Here is a 17,678-nt window from a genome sequence, read left to right as displayed (position 1 = left end):
CTGGAGGTCCGTCCGACCGGAGAGCTCAAGGGACGCTGCTGGTGTTTGTTGGCTCCTCGGTCGGAACAATAGGGATCTTTGTATCGACTCCTGGTAGTTGTAGTCCACACGTCCGACGACAGGTAGGAATATCTATCCGTTTAAATCACGCATGCGTCACTCTGCCGGGGTTTGAGCGATTAAATTAGGATTATCTCCGCTTTTCATCGCGGAGCTTTTGTTACGATAAAATAAAAATAATGTTCGATCCATGTTTGTAAAGAACGGCTGCACATTTCTGAACCTGCTGCGGTTATTTCGTTCCTTGAGCTGAAATGCGACAGTAACCGCAGTAACCGTAGACTCGGTCCGGTCACTGCGCTGCCGTTCACCGGTCCGCCTCCGTCCTCCGCCCAGGGATCAGCCATGCCTTTCGGTAACACGCACAACCAGATGAAGATGAAATACAGCCCGGAGAAGGAGTTCCCGGACCTCTCCAAACACAGCAATCACATGGCTAAAGTCCTGACTCCTGTCATGTACGAGCGTCTGAGGGGCAAACAAACACCGAGTGGATTTACTCTGGATGACGTCATCCAGACCGGGGTGGACAACCCAGGTAAAAACCTTCTGCCCGATCGGGGTGCGGCTCTGCTGATGTTCCTGAGAACCTCTAACGGCTTTTTGCACTGCGACCTTACAAAGGGACCAGTAGACCCACTCGTGATGCTGAGTGGGTCAGAGGGGCGCCCTTCTGTTACCAGAACAAAGACCAGTGTTGTAGAGCGTCTGCAGAGAGCGGCCGATTCCTCATGACGTCGTTGCTTTACACTGCAGAGCCTTTGATCAGAATTCCCTCACCTTGCAGAATGTCTTTGTTTAATTCTGATAGCATGATGAAGGTGACGCTGAAAAGGCTGTCAGCCGAGGATGAGTTTCCAGATCTCAGTCAACACAACAACTACATGGCCAAGTTCTTAACCGTGGACATGTACAGGAAGCTGAGCGAGCGGGCTACGTCCAGCGGCGTCACCATAGATGGTGTCATTCAGACAGGGGTTGATAATCCTGGTAGCTACGCAGCCACACCAGAGCCCTGACGCACTCTGCACATTGATTTAGTGAGGACGTCCATCTGTCTGGCCGTGTCTCTGCTGTGCCCTCTGAGCCCCTGTTGCCTTATGTGCAGGACACCCCTTCATCATGACTGTGGGCTGTGTCGCTGGAGACGAGGAGACCTACGAGGTCTTCAAAGAGCTGCTGGACCCTGTGATCCAGGACCGGCACGGCGGATACAAACCCACAGACAAGCACAAGACTGACCTCAACCCAGCCAACCTGAAGGTACCACAGCCCGGTTATGGCTGGATGGGACAGATCACGTTAGAGACGGTAACACGGCTCCGGTCCTCTTCAGGGGGGTAATGATCTGGACCCCAACTACGTCCTGAGCTCCCGCGTCCGCACGGGCCGCAGCATCCGTGGGTTCTGCCTGCCGCCTCACTGCAGCCGAGGAGAGAGGCGTGCTGTGGAGGAGCTGTCCATCAAAGGTAAGAGTTCCTGTGAGGTTCTAGGGTTCTGACCTGCTGGATGATTCACCGGCAGCGACGCCCTCTTGTGGTGGCATTTTAGAACAACGGGTTAAGGTGCAGCACAGCGACCGTGTAGCTGAAGCGGTCCTTCATGAACTTCCTGTATGTTCTTTAAACCTCCCTGCAGCTCTGGCCTCCCTGACTGGAGACCTGAAGGGGAAGTACTACGCCCTGAAGAACATGAGCGAAGAAGAGCAGCAGCAGCTCATCGACGACCACTTCCTGTTTGATAAGCCAGTGTCTCCTCTGCTGCTGGCCTCAGGGATGGCCCGCGACTGGCCCGACGCCAGAGGCATCTGGTAAGAGTTCAGGCTCCCTGCTGTGTCGTGGTTAAGAGTGAGGCTGGGTCACGTGTCTGTCCCTGTGTGAAGGCACAACGACAACAAGACTTTCCTGGTGTGGGTGAATGAAGAGGACCACCTGCGGGTCATCTCCATGCAGAAAGGGGGCAACATGCAGGAAGTGTTTACCCGCTTCTGTACCGGACTGGTCAAGGTGTGTAGAAGTGTGTTCAGCGGGCAGGTTGAAAGGTGCGGTAATCTCTACAATGACCCGCTTTAGATTGAGAACCTGTTCAAGGAGAAGGGCCACGCCATCATGTGGAACGAGCACCTGGGCTACATTCTCACCTGCCCATCCAACCTGGGAACCGGCCTGCGTGCAGGCGTGCACGTGAAGCTGCCTCACATGAGCAAGAATGACAAGTTTGAAGAGGTTCTAAAGAGGATGAGGCTCCAGAAGCGTGGAACTGGTGGGTCAGACCTTCACTGGACCGATCATGGCGTCACCCTGGTCACCCTCCATGTTCTCTTCCTGTCAGGTGGGGTTGACACGGCCGCCGTGGGAGGCGTGTTCGACATCTCCAACGCCGACAGACTGGGGTTCTCCGAGGTGATGCTAGTGCAGATGGTGGTCGACGGCGTCAAGCTGCTGGTGGAGATGGAGAAGAGGCTGGAGAAGGGCCAGAGCATCGAGGACCTCATGCCTGCTCAGAAGTAAAGCCGTCCCCTCCCCCAAGCACCGTTCTGAACGACCATAGTCCTGGAATGCACTCGGTAAACAGTTTGGGTTAGTTCTGTGTATTCAAGATGAAAGTTCCTGTTTGAGGATGGAAATAAAATGAATGTTCTGGTTCAAGTTTGATTTGTGGCATCATTGAACCCAAAACGTCCCGACTGGACCCAAACATGTTTCTACTGAACAGACAGAACCCCAGAAAGCGTTTGGGCTCATCACCTGCTGCATCTGAACCCTGACACGGAACAACACGGGTTCAAAGTAGAACTCTAACATTGAATTCTTACCTGGACCAGGTGTGACCACAAATGACCGGCCGAGACCAGAATCAGGTTGAGACACTTTAATGAGACTCGAGCGGCCCTTAAACCGTGTGGGCGTTAACTTCCCTTCCCCCCCCCCCCATCAGCTTTACCAAATACAAAAGGAAAAAGTATTGCAGTAAAGTAGTCCTGACAGATACAGTATTTACACTGAAAACAAAACTATGCTCATGTCTTTTCCAGGAGAAATATAAATAAGACTAGAAATGCGTTTGTCCACATTCACAGCATGACGAGTCATTCAACCGGTTACTGAACGATCGGAGATTAGTAGTGATCAAAAGCCTTAATCTATACATTAATCAATACGTACTCTGTACTTAGTTTGATAAAAAGTCATTTGGGACCTGCTACTCTGTGCAGCTTAAATACTTTTAGATATACATGTGAACCCTTTTGTTCATAGCTTTAACTCGTTGGCAACTTTGGAAGCAATGTTCTTGAATGCGATGGATGATCCGGATATCCGTTTGAAGCGGACGCCGTTGAGGGAGAGACGAGGAAGCTTGCAGACCTCCATCTCCCACTGAACCAGGTTTTCGGCTCTCCCGTCTCCGTGGACGCACAGAAGCAGGAAGCTCTCCTGCTGCTCGTAGTCGCAGTGGTTGGCATCCAGCACCTTGCGAATCTCCCGCACGATGTCACAAGGCTCCATGGAGCTGGTGGTCCTCATACTCCAAGTGAATCGGAGGGAGCGGGGCTTGCCGTCTTTATTTTCCCCTTTTTGATCCCCAGGTACATGGCGACTGTCGAGAGAGCAACATATAAGTTCCAGCTTTGCGTTTTGTTCTTAAAGCGAGCAGAATCACAAGAATCAGCAGCTCCCGTCAGAATAAAGAGATTATCCAACATGGAGGGTCGTTCTTCACTTCCTGAGTCACCTGAGAACAACACCTGACGTGTCTGTACGCTAGTCACCGCTTACATAACACTGGGAACAGCTAGCCTGTGCCGCCGGATCCACATCCAGCCTTCAGGAAGAAAGAAACGTCCCCAACATGTTGGATTATTCCTCGGAGTATTTGGCGAGCTGCTGCCCGTTTCCACGACTCATTCTAGCCCCAGTTTGTTTACAAAGACGAATCAGTTCAACTCGACTTGGGTGGTTCTCAAGGTGAATCCTCAAAGACCTTTAAACCCGGTTCAGGGTTTTTGATTTGCGTTCAGATGTTGGACATAAAACTAATTTTCACTGAGCAGCAGAATATATTTATCTAGAAGGTTAAAAGGGTCTTTGAGCATTTTGAAATGTCAAATTAATCATTAATCAAGTCAATCTGTCATCGACGGGGGCTAGACATGTCCATGCTGTTTGGTTATTGAGGGATTAACATCATTGTGCACGTTGACAAAAGTATAAAATGCCATGCTAGCAGAGCAGCACACCATGCAAACATAAAATACAAAGAGCAAGCTGAAACAGGAAGAAGGCGGAGCTCCAACACGACACGCCCATCGCCAAACACATGAAACGTCCCATGAGAAACAGCAGACGGGGGTCCTCAGCCAGTCGGTCGAGCGCCGAGGCTGCAGACGAGGACAATCTGGGGGGGGGGGCAGGTAACCTCACCTTGAGCCCTCAAGTCTCCCGTTTCTCTCAAACTCGGTTGAGACTCTGAAGCGCATGAGAAGATGAGACAAGGACGACAAAAAGAGAAGACAGGAGATGTGGATTGTTCTCCAAATAAATATTCTTGGATTAAAATCAGTGACTCAGCAAAGATCACATCTGACGTGTGATTGGACGAGAGGGACGCCAATGAGAAAGCACCACAAGGAAACAGAACAAAAACGGAGAAACAGAAGGTTCTGGTTCAGAAGGACCACGGAGATGAAGATAAAAGCAGTGATGATATTCAGACATCCAAGAAGGAAACGCATCCGACCAGCTCCCAACCGACGCCGGAGGGACACGAGGGTTTAAGGATGGCGCCGGTCCAGAGGAGGTCCGGCTCTCTACTGCGTTAACACTTAAATCTAAACAGGAAACCTTGAACGTTTATCTATCAAACTCTTGTTTTAGTCCTCAGCTGATGGTTCGGGATGATTTAATGATTGATCTGGTCCTTTTGGATCCATCATTGACGGTTCAGGATTCTTGCTGCTGCAGTTTCATTAAACTGGACTCGGAGCTTCTCGTGTTTGGGTGATTGATCGTCCCACCAGAGGCGTCAGAACCGATCAATAAAGGACAGGCGAAGCTAACCTGCAGCTGCGTTCTGAAACGAGTCCTTAAACACCCCCGAATGAAGAACAACACACGGACAAAGAGGAGCAGCGAGACCCCCTCCCTGACAGAACAGCTCGGCAGCATGCACGGAGGAAGGCGCCAGTCCAGACCCGACAACAAGAGAACAGAACACCGGCCCGAGAGGCCGTGGGATCACAAGACGGGGGGGTGGGGGGGTCTGACAAGATTCTGGTCTCAGACGGAGGATTGGACGAGCCCCTTACTCTAGATCTTCATCGTCCTACAACTCCCTACATCCTCTGCTCCTGAATCTGAAAGAAAGAAAACGCACCTGAAGAAGAGAGATTCTCTCAGATGGAAGAAAAGAAAGAAAGGTGAAGGGACGAATATTAAATGTATGAAATGAGGACAGGCCCAAAAAAAAGGAGAGGATGGGGAGATGAAAGGAAGGAGGACAGGAGGACAGACTGGAGGGCAGAAGACTTACTAAGGGGCTTTCCTCCCTGGGGGGCAGAGTTGGCCGGCCCCGTTTTGGGCGTCTGCCGTTTGGCCGGGTCACTAGTGACCCTAGGCAGAGAGGAAGAGGTCAAGGTTCAAGGACGGAGGAAGGTTAAGAAGGCAAAAACACAGGAGCTACGAAGAGACGAGGAGGATGAACCTAAAACATCCCGACTGGAGGAAGATGACGAAGGTGTTTAGTCCGACAATGGGAGGGGCTCAAACAGAAAAGGTTAGCACACAATAAAGAACAGGAAACAAAGGTTGAGCCTGGAGCCCGACGACGCTAGCAGCGCTAGCCGGGTTACACCTGTCTTTACCGGCTTCATTTATTATGAGCTCAAAACAAACAGCTGATTGTGGCCGTTGAAGAAACTAACAACTCGAATTGAAATGTTTATTTAATTCAACTATTTGTTCCATTAATTCTTAAATATTTAGATTTCAATGATTGAAAGTTTAATGGAAACGATTGATTATGTACTAGATAGTCTAAATATCTGTTAACCTTTGACTGCACAAAGTAATGAGGAAGCCTGAGATGATACAGGATGATGAAGATGCCAGAGGAAGACGACTGTCCACCAATCAGACAGTAGAGGGCGCTGCTGAGCCTGGAGACTGGAACCTGCGAGGGACATAAAGCTCCTCGAGTTTTCAAGAGGCCACAGTTGGTTCTGACGCCGGCGCCAGGGTCGCACCAGACATCCGCCAGATTAAGCCCGATTGTGATTGGTCCACCTCTTACTGCTGAGACCTCCCACGTCTATTACATCCACCATTGGAGGTGGAGATAATGCTGGCTCGTTTGTTTCTGTACGGGAGTAAATGTGGTCTAAGGTGCCGTCCAGCTGATCAATGAGCTGCAGAGATGGAAACCATGTCCGACACCACCAGCTGGCCTCCAAGCGGAAGAATCCCAACATTCCCAAATGCAAACCGGAGCGCAGCTAAGGACGGATGTAGACTTACAGCTTCTGGAGGACGTTAACCTTAACTTAACTTCCTGTACCTGCAGGAAACACAATCAAAGCCTTCAGAACAACAGCTCACCGGTCCGGGTCTCTAACCGGTCCCCACACGCCTCAGAGGAACCCAAAGAACCGCCCCATGCAGGCGGCGTGCTGCCGGTCAATCGCTGATTGATCGAGGAGCTCTCCCAATCAGCCTTGATCCAGTCAGACCAGCCACGCAGAGTACATTCACACACCCACACACACACAGACGTCCTCTGCAGGTCGCCATGGATACGTGCGTTGATGTCAAACATACTGCGTGAAAGCCCTCTTAAAGGAACAGTTCAACATTTCTGCAAAGACTCACGTTAGCTTTGTTAGCTTGAAGATCGATGCCTCGGATGCTTGCACAGTGAATATGTAGCCAGTAGCTAGTTAGCGTGAATTAGAGGCTGTTTTTACCATGACAAGGATCGCCTTCTAAAAACGTGGCTAGCGCTGCTTCACATGTACCTGCTAATGATACGCTAACTTGAGTGGAGGATTAGCCGTTAGCCTTTCTACGAGCTTCTACTGACGACAATATCTTTGTGGTTCTAAGCAGAGCTCCATCAGGTGGAGGACGGATCTGCTGGATCTGTCCCCCGCCGGTCCTTCGACGGCTAAATCAGGACAGTCAGGCAAGCATCGTTCCTGTCTCCAGTCTTTCTGCTAAGCTAAGCTAAATGGGGGTGGCATCGATCTTCAAACGCTCCATCTGTCAGATGGCAGCAACGCCGCGTCATCCATCCATCGTGTGTGTAAATGCACTCGGGGGGGGGGGGGGGGTCCTGCTCAGCTTGTGTTAGTTCGGCCAGCAGCTCCACACGCCTGTCCAGCGACTCCTACCTTTTGGTAAACCTGAATGACATGTTTCTACAACAGAATCAGAAAGAAACAGTGAAGGAGGGTCAAGAGGGGGGCACGGGGGTGAACAGAGGGGGGTGATCGGAATCAACATTCAGTTCATCAATAAATAGCACTTCCTGATTTTAGAGGAAGCTGTCGCTGGCCTGGTCCAATCAGATCGCTCATGGACAGAAACGTTTTTAATTCAGGCCTCTCCACAATCAAACTACCTAACCCCCACCCTCTATCACACACACACACACACCACCATGTAGAACCCCTAAACCAACCAACAAGAGAAGCTTCCTCTCCTACCTGCGGGTGAGTTTGGAGGTGAGCTTGGAGAAAAGGTTGCTGGTTCCACGGCTGCGGGTCTGAGAGAGAGAGGTGGCGTCGTGGGACAGGGTGGGCGATGCCGGCGGGCCGTTGTAGGTGGCGGTGCGGCGGTCTCTCAGCTGATCACCATGGAAGGTGCTGCGGCTGGCGGTGCCTCGTGGGAAGCGTAGGCGGTCCGGCGTGGTGGCGTTGGCGATGCTGTGGATCGACGCCACCGGATCCCTCTGGCTGCCGGGCGACACGGCGACGCTGCTGGAGCGAGAAGAAACCAGACGTGAAGGTTGTTCCACCGCAGGCGTCCTACGTGCGCTGTACAGTTGGGCCGATAGTCACAACTGTTTGAATAAACTTTATTGATCAGCTAATGCCGACAGTCGTTCAAATGCACAGAATCAAAAAGTACACAAGCTGCTTGTTACTGCTAGCAACATCGCTAACGTTCAACATGTCAGCAGGACAGGAAATGAGGTCACACATGGTCCAATCAGCTGGCTGGTGAATGCAGATCAACCTCGTTTAGTGTTAGGGTTAGGGTCAGGAGGCTTCCCTGGTACCCCACGGTCCCGGGACGACCGCCAATGACTCTGTGCTTCATTTAGAGACAATGTGAATGGAACTCTCCAAGTGGAATCGGTTTTAATGTTTGTGGCCGATGCTCAGCACCAGTAACTCGGGTCCGATTCCGATCCGCAAGATCAGGGGTCAGAGGTCATGGCAGAGGATGGTTGAGCGCTCCCCAGCCCGCCTGAGTTGGATCAGCTGATGATCAGCCGTCATTCAGCGACGCCCCCCCACCTGGAAACAAACCGCACCTGTTCTCCTTCCCGTTGGGGGTGACAGAGAGACGGTCCGCGTTGTTCCTGTCACTGCACACGTACGTGTTCCTCCTGGTCATCCCTGCAGACGCCGTACTATTCTGTAGGAGGAAGGAACGCCGCCGGTTAAAGGTGGTTGACCCGCAGAACTTTAGAGAACAAACTAAAGACAACAAAGACGTGAATCAGGATGTTCAGGATGCCGACTCCCCGCTGCTCACTCACACTCGGGCCGGTGGTGGCGCCTTTCCTGCGGTCAGGGATGTCTGCCTTGTTGGGGTTGTTGGCGTTGCCTAGCAGCGGGCTGGAGGGCGGGGCTCCGCGGCTCCCTGGCGTGCTGGTTTTAGGGAGCAGGATTCCGCCCTCTTCCTTTGTGCTGTTCTCGGTTGTGGAGGTCTGACTCCTCTTCCCTGGGGGGGCGTTCTGACCCACTTCAAAGAGAACAGACACGGTGAGCGGCGACGAATCAACGCCGTTTGCTCCTCTCGCAAAACGCCAGCTTTAAACGTTCAGATTTAACATGGATCCTCACGCAGAACAATTCAAACCATCCAGCAGCAGGTCCACTGGTCTCAATCACACCAAGGGGAAGTGAAAGCCTGCGAGAGGACATGTTGGAGCTTCTGCAGCTCTATTGGAGGACAGCACCGAGGCTTGGAGCGTCCCCACCGCTTTGATTTAAAGACATCTTTATGAGGAGGGGGGGCAGAACCCAACGTGTCCGCCTCACCTTGCTCGCTGTAACGGCGCTGCTTGTGGTTGGAGGAGATGCCCCTCTGGACTTTGAGGTGGGAGGGCGACTGGCCGTTGAGCTCGCTGTTGGGTCTCGGCCTGGCCAAGGACAGGTTGCTGCTGGAGGCCGACTCGCTGGGCTCCTGCTGGGTCAGGATGGAACCCCAGTGAGTTCCAGCAGCAGAAACAAGAAGCTCCTCACGCTAGCAGGCCGACGTCCGTACCTCAGAGGCCTTCCTGCCCAGCAGCAGGTAGGTGGCTGTGATCTCATCGTACTTCATCTTGGCCAGGGAGTCCTGGATCTCCTCCAGGTTGTAGCCCATCCCCACCATCACGTCTGCATGACACGGGACACAAACGCTCATGAGGGGCGTCACCCCAAACAGCACCTCTGTGTTTTAGCTACCATTCACCGTCATGGCCGACGCTCCGCAGACAGACAGCCACCCGGACGGATCGTAACGAGCGGGCTTCGTTCTCACATTGCTGCATCAGAATTAACTTAAGCCCGTTAGAAGCAGCCGATTCTGACCTGACAGGAAGTCATCGTCACCGTTTACATCTGGATCAGATATGACTCTACTGATCGATCTACAGATGATGACTCATTCTTCAGATACGCCGATAACGGATATTTTGACGGCGCGTTGAAGCCTTGATGGGAATCCGCTACACATTTCCATTCCCGGCTTCCTGAAGTTTGAGGATGAGCCGTCCCATTCTGCTGGGTCGTGGGTTCGAGCTCGTCATTATCGCCGACACGTGAACGCCGCCGGCTGCTTCAGCTGCTCTTACATAAGAGCTCTGGTTTCCAGGGCACGATGGGGGGGGCTTCTCCATGCCTCTCTGCATGCAGCAGCGGCGCTCCTGTGTCTTTCTTCATCACCGTGTTCCACCCGCTCTCTTAAAGCACTCAGCACTGAACTAATCGGACCCTCTGCTGCACGTCTCCGCTCTGATCTCACGCCGCACTGAATGGATCGGATTACACAACGGATCACTCATCACGCTTTACCTATTCTCTTCTGGTCTGTGATGTCCAGCTCTGGTTCCGTGTAAGGCTTGAGCTCGTCTTCTTCAAATCCTGCATTGATCCATCGATCCTTCATGATTTGCTGCAGAGGCAAAGGCAGACGTTTAGATGTCTGAGAAACCTCCTGTGGTCCCGGCGTTCAGGCACCCACCTGAACCAGTTCCCCACCTCATAGCAACCGCATTCCTTCAGTTTACGGGCTGTTCCATCACCACGGCAACGCTCAATGAATGTGTTAGTCAAAGACACGGCTTCCTCGTTTAATGTCGAATTCACATTGTAGCGCCGACTGCGTGTCCATTTTTAATTCACAGCTGACCAATGGCTCTGAGACCAAACTAATTACCACTGAGGTATATTAACCCTTTGTGTGTCCTCACTCCTCACACACCTCCAGAGTGCCCCGCTTGGCCGGGTTGAGCACCAAGAAGCGCTTGAGGAGGTTCTCGCAGTCTGTGGACATGTAGAACGGGATGCGGTACTTCCCTCGGAGCACGCGCTCCCGCAGCTCCTGCAAAGGGGAGGAGAACCTGAAGGGTCAACGTGAGGCTGAGGCAAACCTGCTAAAGGAGTTAGCCTCAGTATCGGGGCAGCAGCGATGTCCCACCTTGAGGTTCTGTCCATCGAAGGGCAGCGACCCGCTGACCAGCGTGTAGAGGATGACCCCCAGACTCCAGACGTCCACCTCCGGGCCGTCGTACTTCTTCCCCTGGAAGAGCTCCGGCGCTGCATACGGCGGAGAACCGCAGAACGTGTCCAGCTTGTTGCTCAGAGTGAACTCGTTGCTGAAGCCAAAGTCTGCGATCTTTATGTTCATGTCGGCGTCGAGGAGAAGGTTCTCCGCCTGAGGAAGGACACAGGTAAATCAACCTGAGCAGAACGAAGGGGAAATAAACACACACAGATTGTTTATTGTCTTGAATGAGGACATTTTGGAGACAACAGAATCATTTCAGCAGTGAGATGATGCTGAAGACGTCTGAGGGGGGGCGATTCATCTTCATCTCTCCGCTCCCACCTGGGAGACGCGACGCCACCGTGCTCCGCCTGCTGATGGATCAGCGCATCGCCACGGCGGGGGATGTGGTGCAGAACAGCCGCCTGGATTAATGACGGATGCGCCTGGCTGGAGGAGGAAGCTCCAGCAGGTGGCGGAGCGCTGTGGGATCGGACGGCCTCGCCGATGGGAATCAATGGGTCATCAAACACAAACCAGTGGCGCAGCTTTCGGCGCTGACCTTTCTAGCTAACGTGAGTCAGAGGTCATTATTTGTTTACAGGACCAGCACTAACCACGGATTAGCATCCAACACATGAAGCTTTGTGCAGATGGAGACGTGTAAAGACTCCCAGATATCATCAGTCTGATTTAAAGCTCTCGTCCGACATCAGCCTGAAGCTTGCTCTTCTGTGCATTTATGGTGGAACTTCTGAAACCTTCATCCCTCCTAGTCACTGCCTACATTTCCCCAAAGCCCTGGATCTGAGAGCGCAGTGATATTGATGATCTCTGAACTCACCTTGAGGTCTCTGTGAACGATGTGCTTCTGGTGGCAGTACTGCACCGCCGATACGATCTGCAGGAGGATAAAAGAAGTTCAGTCTGATGTGTGGTGTTCTGCTCTCAGACTGTGATAGAGGAAGAGGAGGAGCTAAAACGTGATGCAGGTGTGGCTGTATTTCTGTCTCTGTCCAGGTGCCAGTCCGACCTCACAGGTAGGCTGTACTGCAGTAACATGTATTGGCAATAGAATAATTACTAAGCATAATGACAATATAATATAATTGTCATTATGCTTAGTAATTATTTTACTCTAGTAATTAGTAATTATTCTACCTCTATTCTATTCTATCTATATTCTATAATGACAATTATATAATTGTCATTATGCTTAGTAATTATTTTACTCTAGTAATTAGTAATTATTCTACCTCTATTCTATTCTATCTATATTCTATAATGACAATTATATAATTGTCATTATGCTTAGTAATTATTCTACTCTAGTAATTATTCTACCTCTATTCTATTCTATCTATATTCTATAATGACAATTATACAATTGTCATTATGCTTAGTAATTATTCTATTGCCAATACAAACAACACAGGCTTCCTATGATGTGCGTCACCCACAGCTGGTAGTAAGTACATCGCAGCTAGTAGCAGTTAGCAGCTAACTCAAAGAAGACAACGAGTTGACAGTGTCTTCAAACTGGGGAGACGGTGCTCCTTGTCCTCGGAGCAGAGGACGAAGCAGCAGAAGGCCAGCTCACCTCTCTGCAGCTACCGCCCCAGTTAAACTCACGCTACTCGTGTCTTACTGTCCAACGCCTCCGTGACTTTGGGCTGAGTGTGAGTGATGGGGAGGAGCCCGGGTTGGACGTTACTCATCAGTCTTCAGAGACAGGACGTGGACGGCAGGCTTCCTGAGGTGTGAAAGCAGAACACTGCAGGGGGAGAACGCTGGGTACCTGTCTAAATTTAGCCCTGGCCTCCTTTTCCTTCATCCTTCCATGTGCAACCAGGTAGTCGAAGACTTCACCTGCAGGGACGGACGGAGTATTAGAGAGCAAAAGGGAGGAGGAATCAGAACAAAAAGACGGAGATGCAAAGGTGCGAGCAACAGCAGAAATAAACTGGACACGGGTACATCATCGCCCCTGTGCCTGGCCTGGGGGGGGGGGGGGTCGCTACAGACGCTGCTGCTGAAGTGCTAGCTGAACTGGATTGTCTGGTGTGTGTTTGTGTGTGTCCCGGTGGGTATTCTGAGCCCTCAAACTCCTCCCACTCGCTCGGCGCTGACCTGCGGAGGCAGCCTGAGCGTGTAGCTGCTCAGACAACGTTCCAGCTAACGCTCTTCATGCCTGGTTTGTAGTCAACCTTTACTTTATGGCTGATTCAAACTGTAAATACACAACGCAGCAGCTCAGCCGTTCCCATCCTGCACGCCTCTGCTACAGCAGGACACGTGCGCTTCCTCCTGCGCAGTGATGCAGAGTGAAAATAGTTCCTACATCAAACTGCACTCAGAAGGTGCGTCTGCCGTCTGCAGCGATTGGGTTAGGAGTTCTGCAGTGGAGTTCTATTTCTGTACATTCAAGAGAAGCTAACGCTGCTAGCATCAAACCATCTCGATCCATCAGCGCCTGCAGACAGGACAAGCTGCTTGATTTATTTAGGGCTGAAACGATCCTTTCATTTAAGCCCAGATATTACAGCGACTAAACCGAGCAGGCAGAAGTAGAGCGCTCGCTGTGCAGCGCTTCCAACGCTCGTGAATTATTAACACGTGAATAAATTAGACCTGGGCCTGATTTCCAGACCGTTCATGGACTCGTGTGCTGCAGCTCAGACAGCGTTTCAGCGCGTTCACGTTGTGTTGTGTGAAACGTGCGTTCAGGCTCACCCCCGCTGGCGTACTCCATCACCAGGTAGAGCGTCCTCTCCGTCTCGATCACTTCAAACAGCTTGACTGAAGGGAGAAGACAAACAGGCAGGGAGGACATGACGATGGAGGCGCTTCACACAGACTCATGTCCTCATGGACAAACGGCGAGTGCGAGGACAGACGTGGTGGTGGTGGCCACGTGAGCGCGACTAAAAGGCAGTGTGAAGGGAGGCTGAGGAGCGCACGGCTAAATATAGACGAGGTGGGATGTAAGACAATGAGGCCGAGCGAGGGGAAGAGATGAGTGTGCACAGGATGGCGAGCGCTTCAGCCGAGGAAACTGCAGCGCGTTGGAAGTTACAACAATCGAAAAATAATCAGCAAATATGGAACAGAAATGAAGTGAGAGCTGCAGGAGACCCACAGCAGACGTGGAACCTGCGAGGTCCTTACCGATGTTGGGATGATTCAAGATCTTCATTATTCGAACTTCTCTGAAGAGCTGGAAATCAAGAAGTTCACCTTGTTAATTACGTCGACTGGAATATTTGAAGAATCGAACCCGTCAAAGCTGTAAAAACCGTTCGATCAAATATAAAACCTTTTTAGCGACGTTTATCTCTTCAGCTAAATCAGAGCTCATGCAGGACGAGAGCACGGCTAAACAGCAGCTAGCAGCGGTCAGCTGAAGAGAATCAAGCCCACTCTGGAGGCCGGGGGAGAGGCTGACCCTCCTGACAGGAAGTGTCAGTGAACGATCACGCCATCTTGTTTTTAGTTGTTTACTAGCTGCTGCCAGAGATACACATTAAACGCCACCGCCATGCTGGATGTCACGCCTCTTTCAGGGAGTGATGCTCCGCCTTCGTTTCCATAAACAGTGCGCAGCGTAACCGGAAGGCTTTATGGTCCGCTCTCGACCCACGCCGGAAGAGCAGAACCTCACAGAGGCCGACCCAGACGCTCATCGACCGGCACCGTTTACTGCTCAAGACTCCCTGTCTGACCTTTGACCCCGACCTCTGCAGGCTGAGAGTTAGCCTGGGGCTGCTAACAGATGTTAGCGTTGACTCAGCTCATCCAAACACTATTACGAGGCTGGGAATAAACATTGGGGCTTCGGCGATGATCCCGCCCCCCTGCTATCATCCTATTGCATAAGAGGCCAAGATGCCGCCGGCGCTGAAGCAGACTGGTTGTTAAAGCGGCGTCGGCTCAGAGGAAGACGAAGACGTCAGATTCCTCCAAGCGGACGCCGCTTTGTGCTTTTCTGTCAGCGGCGTCGCGGCCTCTGAGATACAAAGACCACAATCAATGGAGCTTTGGAAAACCGGATGGAAAACCACGAGCGGGTGGCTGGGAGACAGGGGGAGCCTAGCGGGGGGGGGCAGCACAGCATCAACACCGCCATCGCCCTCCGCAGCAGCACAGCGATGTCATCCCAACAGCGAATCAAACTTCCTGTTCAAAGCATGAACGCCATCCTCATACAGGAACACCTCCCCCACTGCCACGACGAATCCTTCATGAGCGTCACAGCGTGGGGGGGTCGATTACCTTCTGAAGGCTGTTCGGGTTCAGCTGCATCTTGTCTATTATTTTAATAGCCACCTGGAGAGAGGGAGAGGAAACATGAATTAACAACGTTCAGTAACAGGAAGCAGATTGCATTCCTCCGTCGCCGCCATCATTGCATCAGCTGTTCCATCAGCACACGCTTTGTGGTGTTGCTATGACGACGCTGCTTTAGTGTGGCCAAATGCATGCTGAGGCAGGCAGTGACCCTGCAGCTAAAACCAGATCAATGACTCGTGTTACCATGACGCAGCACATATTGATCCCCTCCAATATACTGCAGAATGTCTGATTACATTGATCTTCATCAACAGAGAAACCATCATTTCAAACTCTCCCAGCTGATCAGGGATCAATAGATCAGTTTCAGCCTCCTCGCGCTTCGCCTCACCTCTCTGCCGGTCAGAATGTGTCGGGCCAGTTTGACCTTGGCGAAGTTGCCCTTGCCGATGGTTTTGAGCAGCCGGTAGTTGCCCACGTGGGGCTGCTGCGGCTCCTCGGAGCTCCGGGACCGGACGCCGGTCAGGGCCGAGCGCGTTCTGATCTCCTGGCGTCCATTACTGTGAGACGTGTGCTGTTGGAAGAAACAGGTTTTAGAAGCGAGCCCACGGGTTCGCCGTGACTCACGCTGACCCGCCCCCAAACGCTGCCTATAGTTCAGTAACCAGGACCAGGTCACAGGACAGCCAGACCGAGACCCGACCGAGACCATGGAACTGATGCTAACCTCATGCCTCTGAGTTTGTTGATGCGTAAACAGCGTCAGAATAAAGTTCACATCACAGTAAAATGAAACCACGTTAACAGCACACGCTCTCCAGGAACCTTTACTCTGAAGGAGGGGGAGGTCGTCTTAAAACCAGAGAGACAACATTAAACCATTAATTCCTCCACATCATCATCTGCTAATCATAAGAGACAACTTCCTTCCAGTACAAAACAACCCCCCCTCCATTTAATTTGAACAATCCTTGCTTCTAGGGGGTTACGCCGTCCCCCGGCCCCCTGACCACCCATCATGTTCGGACAGGAACCCACTGGACAAGCCCACAGACTCCCACAACACCAGGCAACATCTGGCTACTGAATTACTGCATCCAAGTGCCGAACTGACAACCCCCCCCCCAGGGATCAATAGTTTCTGCTCTCTGCCTGCTTCCATGGCGAGTCATCGCTGCAGTTGTACAGATGGATGCGGAGAATAAAGGACTAGCAGGAAGACGACAACATGAGATCACTAGCGAGGACCAAGTGCCTTTGTGAAATAAAACCTGCCACAATAAAATGTACGCCGACGACCTCACACTGCTTCAAGCCAGTCCAGTTTCGTAGCTCCAACCTACAGCGTGAAGGGAGGCAAAACTCCCTGAATTCATTCTAATTCATTGTTCACCGCTTTTTAAAGACGTGTTCTATTTTTCTTTCCTAACGATGTAAAACATAACCGAGTATTGACCCATTGATCCCATTTGGCTGTTGAAATCTGCAGTTTGGAAATGAGCATACGGGTACCGGTAGATTAATCAATGACACAAAAAACAGCTGAAACAATCTGTTGATAAATGAAATGAAATACATTCAGCTATAAAAATATGTTTATAATATTGTTATAGCTTCTCAAATGAGAGGAACTTGTTTCATGTTCTATTTACTGCTACATTTTTGCCAACAGTTCCAGATTAGTTTTATTGTGAAAGTTCTAATCGGAAGTTCAAATCGAGGCTCCGTAGACAACAGGATGTTGTGTTGATCCGAAGGAGGCGGGACTAATGAAACCCATATTTGGAAGCTGATCGGGTGAAATGTCTGAGTGACAGCTGGGAGAGCCAATGGCGTGTCGGAACAGGGTCGAGCGCTGCTTTCCAGACTCAGCAGGCAAAGTACCGGAGTTCTGTCCCCGGCTGGGCCTAAATACCGGGACTCCGTCCGTATTAACCGGAGCCTCATCAGAATCGATCGGTTTCCTCTCACACAGTAATCTCTGGAGGTGCGCGTTGGTGCGCGTAGGCCGGAAATTAGCTTGTTTACTAGCCCCAATGTGAAACAATTAGCCATCATCCATTAAATATCGCACCTAAAACAGACATCCAGCCACTTCAAAGAGTTGTGTTCGGATAGTTCACAGCATTGATCTTCAGTCACCCACTAAAAACCCACGAAGCGCTTATACTTACACTCTCCGTCTCCTTCTCGTTGACCGTCGGCAGAGGAGTTTTTGTTGACATCTTTTAATTCGTCCTTCTTCCGTTTCCGTCTGATGTCAAAGAATTCCACAAAAACTCTTTATTTCGACGGTCGAAAGATCAAAGGAGTGTTTCGCGTCGCGGCTCTCAGCGTGGGTCGTGACTGTTT

The 17,678-nt window shown here is 51.3% G+C and overlaps 2 protein-coding genes across 2 annotated transcripts; one reads left to right on the top strand and one right to left on the bottom strand.

Moving 5' to 3' along the window:
- The first annotated feature begins 29 nt into the window (after positions 1-29).
- Positions 30-2,698, top strand: LOC137907573 (creatine kinase B-type). Its single transcript, XM_068751924.1, has 8 exons — positions 30-122; positions 397-598; positions 1,169-1,323; positions 1,397-1,529; positions 1,699-1,870; positions 1,943-2,066; positions 2,133-2,322; positions 2,392-2,698. Exons 2-8 carry the CDS (start codon positions 406-408, stop codon positions 2,568-2,570), a joined length of 1,146 nt encoding a protein of 381 aa, XP_068608025.1. The 5' UTR covers positions 30-122; positions 397-405; the 3' UTR covers positions 2,571-2,698.
- Positions 2,699-2,989: 291 nt separating this feature from the next.
- On the bottom strand, positions 2,990-17,640 carry LOC137907619 (MAP/microtubule affinity-regulating kinase 3-like). The gene is made up of 18 exons (XM_068751972.1): positions 17,501-17,640; positions 15,718-15,900; positions 15,309-15,362; positions 14,205-14,253; positions 13,770-13,835; positions 12,835-12,905; positions 11,881-11,937; positions 10,968-11,204; positions 10,752-10,871; positions 10,343-10,442; positions 9,552-9,664; positions 9,326-9,470; positions 8,821-9,026; positions 8,593-8,696; positions 7,760-8,032; positions 7,445-7,471; positions 4,482-4,526; positions 2,990-3,657 (listed from the first exon to the last, which is right to left on the bottom strand). Exons 1-18 carry the CDS (start codon positions 17,549-17,551, stop codon positions 3,312-3,314), a joined length of 2,247 nt encoding a protein of 748 aa, XP_068608073.1. The 5' UTR covers positions 17,552-17,640; the 3' UTR covers positions 2,990-3,311.
- Between the last annotated feature and the right edge of the window lie 38 nt (positions 17,641-17,678).

This window comes from Brachionichthys hirsutus, chromosome 18, assembly GCF_040956055.1.
Source record: "Brachionichthys hirsutus isolate HB-005 chromosome 18, CSIRO-AGI_Bhir_v1, whole genome shotgun sequence".
NCBI lineage: Eukaryota > Metazoa > Chordata > Actinopteri > Lophiiformes > Brachionichthyidae > Brachionichthys > Brachionichthys hirsutus.
The sequence above is the reverse complement of the archived record's forward strand: the minus strand, read 5'-3'. Positions and strand labels throughout refer to the sequence as shown.